Consider the following 11232-nt stretch of genomic DNA (forward strand, 5'->3'; position numbering starts at 1 on the left):
TAATACTAAGTTCATTTCATGTAAAGAAATGAGTGAAGTCAGTCAGTTGCTTCACTTGATACTCTGTATATAAAGTTAATATATTCTGCAGAGGATAAAGTACATTTGTTTGGTTTTGGGTTTTTGGAGGTGGTAAAAAAAGAGGCAGCTAAACATTTTACAATTAGTCATGAAAACCCTGAGTATTGAAGGAGTAGACTTCCTTCATCTATATTTGTCAAACTATATTAAACCATGCTCTTAAGTACAAAAACAAAAAAGAAATAACACATAAAAGCAATCTGTTAATCATTTCCATTCACTTATATATCTTCATTTTTTCCAGTTTCATTGTGTGTTGTACCATTTTCATCTCCTATATATTATCAATGAACATAATACAGGGTTAGCTTAGTATGTGATATCAGACTCACACTTTATGCTTCTGGCCCAGTGTTCTGTCTTCTAACTAAACTCATAGAGAAGAGTCTCATTCTTTTCTGAGTTACAATACTTTTAACTGATTGAGTCACAGCTCTTGTTGGTCACACCGTAACTTCTTTTATCAGCTTGGTTTATTGGGAATATTTTTTCAGTTTAACTTCAGTACCTTCATAATAGTAAGAGTATTTGTTTCTACGGGTATATGTCCTAAAGTTACCAAAAAAGGAAAAATATTCTTTGTAATAAAAAGCCCCACCTTTAAATTTCTTTTGCTTTAATAGAGGAGGATAGTTGCTGGTGTTAAATACATTTATTTATTGCAAACATTTCAGAAAAATAGATTCTCTAGGCCATTCACATGCACATTAAAATAAAATAGCTCCAACCTACAACCATGGATATACAAATTATGCCACACTGTGGTTTTTAAAGAATTGCTGTCCATGCAAGGTGACCAGAGGCATTTTCTGTGAGTTGTTAGGATCCAGAAGTATTGTTACTATCACCAAACCTCTGATTAAGACTGTGTAGTAAGTGTTTTGGAAGGCAATTCCATGCATTAGCTAACAGTTCTTTAAAACAGGTAACTGCTTCTAAGCTTAGCCTGCAAATGGATAGGAAAAAAGAATTAGAAATTATGAGTACATTCTATTTTCATTAGAAGTACATTCACTTAAACTAACCACATCCAGAAATAAAAAAACAAACACCAACTTTAAGATTTTTTTTTTTTTAGGAATTAGTTAATAAAAACCTCATTGCCTTAAATGATCCATAAACCTGATTTTTCCAAAGTGCTAATTTAAAATGGTAAGAGACACAATTTAAATACCAAATAAAGGTTACTTACCTTACAAGAGATTTTGGTTGAACTGAAAATATAAGTATTTCATTACTGTGTGCCTGAAAGATAGATTTGAACACATAATAAAGTGAGTGCTTCCCAAATATGCGTAATATTACAAAGTCACTGTCCTTTAACATTGGCTACTATACTTACAGCTCTGTGATGGACAAGTAGGTTGTTTGCACACCCACCAAACACAATTACTTCTCCTTCATCACTGGCACAAGCTGTATGCCATAATCTACATTTAAAACAAAACCTTAAGTTTAAAGAAGGTCACTAGAAAAAAAAAATCCAAATTGTTACCAGCTCTGTCCTATTTTAGAACAAGATATTTTCGATAGTTCAGACTGAAAAAGCTACACACACACACAAATGTTTATCTCTACAGTCTAATCCTGAGGGGACTGAATAGAATTACTTGTTAGAATCTTACGGGAGACTGAGTAACGCCTACCCTCTGCTCAGGACCTTTTCCAAAGCTGCCTTACGTAGAACATCTGAGAGATCCTCAAATTCCAGCCATTCTACGGAAAGAACATCTGTGTCATGACTATTATAGTCATGACTGGACTTAGAGGTTTGGGGGGAAAAAATCAGGATTACGTATATAAATGTGCTTTGAACAAATTTTACTGTATCTTCTGGCACTCTTTGTATCAATTATATTTAATCAAAACAAAAATCCCCATCTGTGTAGGAACAATATTAAAAGAGATACTTCTTTCTGGATGATTGCAGTTCTAAATAAATTTTATAATACAGCTCAATGAAAATCTAACAAAGTCTTTGATTTCCTTGTCCTATGTACACTCATTATGCTTTTCAAATTCTTTTTAGTTCTGTTTTTTGAAAAACAAATCTGGATGTAGTTCAGCTCAGAGAGCTTGATTCTAAGTTGCAGGTATCTAATTTATGGCAAAAAAACCACAAAAATCCCCTTTCAGCCTTTTTTTTAGTCACTTTTAATGGAAAAGAAAGCATTTGGTAATTAGAACATTAATTTTCTTTGAAAAAAAAACATGAAAAGCCCAAACCCTAATTTAAGTGCTAAGATCCTTAAGATAAAAATAGATTTAATGTAGCCAAAACTTCACCAATTCTTACCAGTTTTGCACATGTAAGGATCTTACTAATTTAGTGTGGGGGTGGTATTATTGTTACCATGAAGTTGGAAACAACCCATTGCTGACCCTCTAGTGAATTTCCAGAGGCAGTTAATTGCACCAGAAGAGATGCCCATCTTTCTCCCACTGAGCAGCTGGTGGCCTTGAACCATGTGCCTTTAGGACTGCAGTGCAGCTGCTTGCCACTAGGCCACCAGAGCTCCCTTTAGTTTAAGAATTCCTTTTAAACAGTTCATCATACCTTGGTTTTTCTGTATAGGGATGATTAAACTGTATCCATTCATTTTTACTGATACTGTAAGTCCAGGCATCACCTGATAAAGCAAAAAGGGGGAGGAGAGCTCTGAAGCACATTTTTCTGTCAAGGTGACATTGATACATAAAGCGGACAGGTTTAGCAGGAACTATTTATGAATCAGAAGGTTATTTTGTGGGAGGGAGCAATTAACTAAGTAAGCCTGTTACATGTTATAGCTCCTCAGAAGGTGTTTTAAGTGTTTGAGGTTATTTCTTTACCAAAAAGAATGGATGCCTGTGTCATAGTATGGAAACAACTATAAATTGTTTATAGAATCAAAATTAATAGCAAGCCTTTTAACAAGCTCTGTGACCCTCTACTGTTTGTTATGAACCACTGAGCTGGAACCAACTCCTAGCTGACGCCCTAGCTGGTTTTCAGAGGCAGTAAAGGGCACAGTAAATGTACTGTACATCTTTCTCCCAGCAGTAGGTGAATTTTAAGTATGTGCCTTTGGGTTGGCAGCACAACGCCTTACCACTAAGTCACCTGAGTACCCCAGTAACCTCTGTGTTGTTATGTGCCATCGAGTCGCTTGCGACTTGAAGCGACCCTATGTACCTCTAGTACATCTAAAATACTTTCTGTATGTATCTATGCATTACGATTTCATTATACATTTAAAGACTTACTAAGTGGCTGTCTTTCAGTAGTGAATCCTCCAAAGAGAAAAAGGTGATCTGAAGAAACTGGTGTGAGTGAATGCCAGGATCGGCCAACTGGGACTCTGCCTTGTACAATTCTGAAAATAACAGCCAAGTTTCAATACCTATGTTTAAAAACAGCCATTGTATTTAATGCAGGGAAATACGTTTTCTCTTTAAATTTATAAAAAATTGTTGTGACAAGACTTTGTAAAAGGATTCTTAGTACTAGCATACATGGAACTATTTTTTTTAAGACAGAGTCAACTTTAGATTTCATCAATAAACATAAGCATATGCTATATATATGTGCAAGGCACAAAGTTATAGGAATCGGAAATATAAAATCTTGTTAAGGATCTAATAATGTTTCTTTAAATATATAAATATTTACAGGAAATTTAAGGACGTATACATATAGGTATGTAGGTGTGTACATAGAGAAATACACAGATACATACACACACATTAAGAATGAAGGGGGTAACTCAATTTAAAAAACATTTCTAAAATAAATCAAAAGTGATACTTACAATTCATTCCACTCCCATGTATCCAGATTAAGATAGTGAAGATCATTCATTCTAGCCTCCTATAAAAGTTTACTTAAAGTTAGTATTTTGAGTATTTCACAATCAGATCATGAATTTGTTTCTGTACTTACTCTGTATCTGCCTCCAAACACAAACCCTTTATTTCCAACAGTTGCACAGGCATGGGCAGCACGAGGTAAAGGTGCTCTACCCTATTAAAAAGCCATAACAAGCATGTAAGTGACCTTATTATAAATAGAAAAATATCAGGAAAAAATGGTCTCTGAATGTGCCATAAGTACGTATGAAGACAACTTGATCTGTTAAGACTGCCAAGCAGCAAAGGCTAGCACATTATATCTGTCACGAAAGGAAGAAATAAAAGTATTTTTGTAACAGAAGTTCCAGTCTAGTGCCAAGCCATTTCTTTAATTACAGACACTAGCAACTACCATTTAAAATCTAGATAATCAATGTTGCATTAGTATGTTTACAAATACATTAAATTTAATTTTCAAACAAGTCCAGAATGCAAAGATGAATCCTATGCTGCTTCTCTATCCAGAAAGTAAGAATGAACTATCAATTGCAATTTCATCGCTTCAACGATGGTAATCAAACCTATTGTCATGGAGTCATTGCCACTCATGACAATTTCCCATGTTTATGACAGAAATATGCTCTTTAGGGTTTTCTACAGCTGATTTTTGGAAATAAAGCATGAAGCCTTTCTGTGAAAGCAACTCTGGGGGGATTCAAACCACCAGCCTTTAGTTAGCCCATTAACTGTCTGCATCATCCAGAGACCCCAATTCTGTATTCCCTGCCCCCTTTTTCTCTTAGCAGCTTTGCCTTATTAACTAATTATTCTTCAGGAACTCACAGTAGTTAAAGGTTGGCCCCAGGTAAATGTTTCAGTATCTAAAATATGTACATGATCATTCCATCCTCTTGGATGACTTGAATTCTAGGAAAAATAAGTGGGAATATCAGAGTTATTTACAAATAATGTTTGTAAAACTGTCCATACCTCCCCGATTTACAAGGCAAACTGAATAAGAACCTTTGCAGAATTGCATGCTACACAGACCTTATGTAAATATGAATCTGTACTTACCCAAAAAGATGTTTCATCAAATTCAAAAGTTCCCAGTGCTTTATCTTCAGGTAAATACCCATACCCTCCAAAATATATTAACCTGTTTGATCAAAATGGAAGGCACTGTAAAAATTCAAACAAAAGATTTCCTTTCTTTTCATATACAATAAATCACCCAAGTAAATATTCAAATAATAGTGACTAATATTTTTGAGGGAACACTGGTAGCCCACTGGCAAGATGCTGTGCTGCAATCCCAAAGTCACACGGTTCAAATTTTATCAGCTGCTCTGTGGTAGACGGATAGGCAATCTCTCCGCCCTTGCAATTAATTGCCTCTAAAAACCCTCCAGATGGTCAGCTACGGGTCACTTCCAACTTAATAGTACACAACATTATTTTTGAGCACTTAACTATGTCTTTGGTGCTATGTATTCATTTAATACTTATAGCAAGCAGCCCTATCTACAAGATAGATTCTGTGGTTAGAATTGTCATTGACCAAAAAACCACTCTCCACATATAATCCCTGTGGTGCTGTTAACTCACTTGTTTTTATATACCCAGACACCAAGTTTGTCCTTGGAGGATGGAGGAATTCCTTGGCAGTCAATTCTTTCCCACCGTAGCACTCGGTCTGTAGATCTTAAATCCAGCATGTAGAACTGTCAGAAGCAATACTTTGAGTTAGGTTTGGTTATGGGTAAAGCAACTTTGGCAAGAACCATCTTGTGACTTATGAGGCAATTTAATGCTACCAAAGTGTGGACTGCAGACTGGCTGTCAGTTTCTAAACTGATACTAGCCTGCGTTTAGATAAGGAACTTGTTCCAGAATATAAATTTACTAAGTTCCAGAATATAAATTTACTAAGTTAGTGAGCACAATGTACGTAGTTCAGTGAATTTTTTCCCCATAGCAAAATTGTTTTTTGATGATGGAAACAGCTGTATATTGAAATATTCTGGGGCAAACTTTTCATTTCTTAGGTACTCTTAGGATAGCAGTACAAAAAAAGAACTGTATTTAGCAATTTAACCTTCAAATTAAATTTAACAAACATGTTAAAAAGCTACTTAATTCAAGAATAAAGGAAAAAGTATTTAAAAGATTAAGTATTGGTATCCTTCAAAGAAGTTACACCATGATGATTAATCTTTATACTTAAGACATTCAATCTTTGTTCAGCCAAGCCACCCAATCTTCATTCAGCCAAACTTAAAACAACTCACACTGGCCACTTCACATACTGTTTCATCTCTGACCACCCTGTAAGATGACAATTTTTCTCCTTCCCAAGATTGCTCACACTGAGTCAAGGTTTATTCTTTTGAAAAAATACATGGCAACAGTAATGCCTCACAAAATCTGGGGCACAAAACCCTATCTTTAAAAGAAAACAAAACTAAGTAAAAACAAATAACAAAACAAAGGTCGAGCTATGGTTGTTGAAGGACAGAGGAAGAACGGTAGATAGGAGCCCACCTAACACAATTTGTTCCTCCCACAAGTGTCCTGGTGCAGTGTACCTTGGAGCAACTCCTACACTGTCTGCAGACCATCTGAGACATACGTTCCTTTTACACCGTACCATTTTGAGTTTGCATGTAGAAAGTATATTTTCTATACCTCTGTATCTTAATACCTGTATCTTGGCTTTATCTTCCAATTTTATGATTCAATTCAAGCATTACCTTCTAGATGAAGCCTTTCCCTCTTGACTACTCCTAAATCTTACCTCATACAATTTTAAGGATTCATTTCCAAATTCAACAGAATTTACCAAGTTACTGTTAGGACTCAGACTCTACCTGTCTCTCCTATGCTACTGCAGTTGTTCATTTGTGTCCCTTAGAGAATGTGAGCTTCTGGAGATATTAACAGCATTATTCATCTCTGTATATCCAATATCCAGCCAGGTGCTTAACAAAAATAAACTAATAGTCTGCCACTATACATTTTCAGACTGACTTCATCTGTCTCTTATTGGCCTGAGAACAACTGGTATCTTTTTCGTATTTAGAAAAAAAATAAACCTAGCAGCAATGTTTTATGCCCTAAGCATAGGAATTAATATGTGGAATTTTGTGTTAATTTCTCCTGATGACTATAGTTTACAAGTCTGGTCAGTTTTACCCTTTTCTCGTCCATTAGATTTTATCTAGTGGTCTTTCCTTATTTGTTTACCAATACTCATTTACCACTCGGGTTTTAAGAGCATAAACAGCAGCAAAGAACACAACCAAAAGTAAACTAGGAAGTTTTTGTACACAACAAGGGTTGATTGTTTTTTTTAAAAGGGTTGACTTTAAAAAGACCTAGGTAATTGAGATTGTTCACAGCTTCAGTTTGCTCGGCTCCACGGACAACACTCTTGGCACCAGCAGCCAGGAAATCAAAAAACGTATTGCGATAGGAAAGTCTGCGGTTAGGGACCTCTCTAAAGTACTCAAGAGCAACGGTGTCTCTCTGGAGACTAAGGTGCGCCTGATACAGGCCATGGTTTTTGCAATCACTTGTTATGCATCAGAGAGTTGGACAATGACTAGGGAGGATAGAAGGAGAATTGACGCCTTTGAGCTGTGGTGCTAGAGAAGAGTATTGAATGTACCATGGACTGCCAAGAAAACAAATAGATTCATCCTAGAGAGGGTTAAACCAGGCTGCTCCTTGGAGGCAAGGATTCTGGGGCTTCGCCTGACATACTTTGGACATGTTGTAAGGAGAGACAGGTCTTTGGAGAGGGACATCATGCTGGGCAGAGTGAAGGGACAGCGCAGGAGGGGAAGACCCTCTATGAGGTGGACTGATTCAGTTACTGGGGTAATTGGGATGAGTGTGTCGGAGGCAATGAGATTGGCACAGGATAGGGCAGGGTTTAGGGCTGTTGTACATAGGGTCGCTATGAGTCGCAAACGACTGGACGGCACATAACAACAACAATTAAAAAAAAAAAGACTACTCAAAAGTGCTAAAATATACATCCATATCATAATCATGTGCATGTTGTTTTGTTGTGTGTTGTCAAGTCAGAACCAACCCATAGATGACTCTTCACTGGGTCTTCAGAGGCAGTACATTGTATGGGAGGAGACTGCCCATCCTTCTCCAGAGGAATTTGTGGATTCAAATCAGATGCCTTTGGGATTGCAGTGCAGCATCCTACCACTAGGCCACCAGAATCCATGGAGATGTTTTTAGGTGCCATGGAGTCGAGTATGACTCATAGCGACCCTATGAACAGCTGATTGAACTCTGCCCTATCCTGTGCCATCCTCTCAGTATCTGACACACTATAAAGCCCGTTGCTGAAGTGACCGTTATCAATCCATCTCACTGGGGGTTGTCTAAATAAAAATAAAACCACTATCAGTCAAAAAGATAATAATTAAAAATCATGTACACTGATTAGTTTTTTTTTAATGGAGTGAGTATGGCACTAATTTTAGAAGACTGAGATCATCTGAAAATAATTTAAAAAATTACTTAGAGCTGTAATCCTTAGAAACACTAACCTTACTTGTATTGCCTCTTGAATGGTGTCCTCCAAACAAGTATAGTACCCTATCTACGAGCACAGCACAGCTCCCTGACATAGAAGGGGGTACATCACCTTCAGTGTTCATTTTCTTCCTGAGGGGAAAAACAGCATGTAAATAAATTTCCCAAAGAGGAAGAAATGCAAATCTATTTCTCTTCTATTTATAGCCCACAATAAAGGAGAGAGAGGAATGACTAAATAATATCTAGGTCCTTTCTGGTTCTAAAACTAGCTCAGTGAGTGAATTTTCCCCTTTGCCCATTCACTGAGCAATGCCAGCTATTCCTACCCAGCAGAATGAGAGCTTCTGAAAGCCAGACTGCCATGTTTTATTGCTCTAGGAACATACTATTTTATGTCTCTAAAAACAAAACTGAGGGGTTTTCACTGATATCAAGTCAGTTTACATTTACTTGACTATAAATGGTTGAGATGTTTTTGGTGGGGGATGGGCAGTTAAGGAACCTAAAAGGTAAACTAACGATTCAACATCTTCATCCTCGCAGGTTAATCCAATGGGTATTTTTCATTCATTCACCATTCATCCATTCAAATGAATCTGATTCAGACCCTTACATAATACAGGCAGTCCCTGGATTACTAATGAGATCCTTCCTAAATATCTAAATCAAATTTATAGGTAAGTCAGAACAGTCATATTATGGTTTTTATTAAACCTTACTTTAGTGCAGAAGCAGGAGCCCTGGTGGTACTGTAGATTACACTTGACTGCTAACCAAAAGGTAGATAATTCAAACCCACCAGCTGCTCCATAGTAAAAAGATGAGGAAGTCAGCTGCTGGAAATCATATGGCGCAATTAACACTGTGTCTTACAGAGCTCCCTTAGGGCAGAGATCTTAACCTCTTTAGATAAGATAAAACTACTTCAGGAAGTGGCATATGATCAAGATAGTCTATGGTATGATATTATATGATAATATACAAGGAAGTTCAAGCTACACTGAAGGAATTGGCACAAAATAATGCCCCAGGAATTGACCAACTGACATATTTCAATCAACAGATGCAGACCTGGACATGCTTACCAGATTATGCCAAGAAATCTGGAAGACAGCTACCTTCAACTGACTGGAAACGATCCACATTTATTCCCATTCACAAAAAAAAGGTTGTTTTTGTTGTTATGTGCCGTCGAGTCGTTTCCGACTCATAGCGACCCTATGCACAACAGCCCTAAACCCTGCTCTATCCTGCGCCAACCGCACTGCCTCTGACACACCCATCCAGGGTACCAAATAGAATATGGATATTATCAAACAATATCACTAATCACATGCAAGCAAAATCTTGCTGAATATTATAAAAAAACTAAAACAGTACATCCAACAGAGAACTGCCAGAAATACAAGCTGTGTTTAGAAGAGGCTGTGACACTAGGGCTATCACTGCAGATGTCAGATGGATCTTGGATGAAAGAGAGTACCAAAAGAATCTCTATTTGTGTTTCATCGTTTATACGAAGGCATTTGACTTTATGGATCACAACAAACTGTGGATAACACTAAGAATGGGAATCCTTGAACACTTGATTGGGCTCATATATAATCTATACCTAGACAGGAAAACTTGTGCAAACAGAGCAAGGGGACACTTCATGGTTCAAAATCAAGCAAAGAGTGGTCAGGGATATATCCTCATCTGTACATTTTGATCTGAAGAGATCAAGAGGCTGGAATTTATGAAGAAAAATACAGCATCAAGATTGGAGGAAGATTCATCAATAATCTGCATAATGCAGATGACACAACCTTGCTCACCAAAACAGGAGGATATTAAGTGTTCACTGGAAAATCAAGGACTGCAACCTTCAATATGGATTTCATCTCAACCTCAAGAAAGCAAAGAACCTCACCACTGGGCCAATTCGCAGTATCATGATAGATGGATCAAAAAGATAGAGGTGGGTAATAATTTCATCTTGTTGGATACACAATCAACACTCTTAACACCAACAGTCAGGAAATTAAAAGATGAGTGGCTATAGGAAAGTGTGCTGTCAGAGACAACATCAGTTTAGAGACCAAGGTGCACCTGATCTAGGCCATGGTCTTCTCAACTGCTAACTGCATCTAAGATCTGGACTAAGGATGACAGAAGAATTGATGCTTTTGAGTTGTAATGCTGGAGAAGAATATTAAACATACTGGGGATTGCCAGTAGAATGTGTCTGTCCTGGAGAGAGTGAAACCAGATTAATACTTGGAGGCAAGGATTCTGAAGCTCCATCTCGCATACTTTAGGCATTCTGTCAGGAGGGACTAGTCCTTGGAGGACATTTGTCATTGGAAGTGTAGAGGGACAGCTTAGGAACGGAAGACCCTGGATAAGATGGTTTGACAAAGTGACTGGCAATGGGGTCATGTGTGTCAGAGATGGTAAGATTGGCTCAGGACAGGGCAAGGTTCAGAGCCACTGTTAACAAGTTCACTATGACTTGCAGTCCACTTGATGGCACCTAATGACCACAAGATAAGCCGTGCTCATAAAGGTTGCTTTGAACCTAAGGGAAGATGTGGTCTCATAGGTGGAGAGTGTATAACCTTGTTCTTCCAGATACTTAAGTAATGGTTCCTATGTATCGCGATGGGAAAGTCTGCTGTTAGGGACCTCTCAAAGGTACTCAGGAGCAACAGTGTCTCTCTGGAGATTAAGGTGCGCCTGATACAGGCCATGGTATTTGCAATCGCTTGTTATGCA

At 37.5% G+C, this 11232-nt stretch overlaps 1 protein-coding gene across 1 annotated transcript in view; it reads right to left on the bottom strand.

Moving 5' to 3' along the window:
- Nucleotides 1–718: 718 nt before the first annotated feature.
- KLHDC2 (kelch domain containing 2) overlaps nt 719–11232 on the bottom strand; it is a 16159-nt gene continuing 5645 nt past the window's right edge. Inside the window, exons 3-13 of the mRNA XM_006899207.1 lie at nt 8487–8604; nt 5521–5636; nt 4990–5071; nt 4756–4839; nt 4004–4084; nt 3873–3931; nt 3328–3437; nt 2639–2711; nt 1424–1511; nt 1274–1326; nt 719–1027 (exon numbers count right to left, since the gene is read on the bottom strand). Of these exons, the coding sequence (XP_006899269.1) occupies nt 901–1027; nt 1274–1326; nt 1424–1511; nt 2639–2711; nt 3328–3437; nt 3873–3931; nt 4004–4084; nt 4756–4839; nt 4990–5071; nt 5521–5636; nt 8487–8604 (991 nt within the window). The 3' untranslated portion in view covers nt 719–900. The remainder of the gene's footprint in view (nt 1028–1273; nt 1327–1423; nt 1512–2638; nt 2712–3327; nt 3438–3872; nt 3932–4003; nt 4085–4755; nt 4840–4989; nt 5072–5520; nt 5637–8486; nt 8605–11232) is intronic.

Source organism: Elephantulus edwardii, unplaced genomic scaffold, assembly GCF_000299155.1.
Source record: "Elephantulus edwardii isolate Elephantulus edwardi_28Jun2011 unplaced genomic scaffold, EleEdw1.0 scaffold00247, whole genome shotgun sequence".
NCBI lineage: Eukaryota > Metazoa > Chordata > Mammalia > Macroscelidea > Macroscelididae > Elephantulus > Elephantulus edwardii.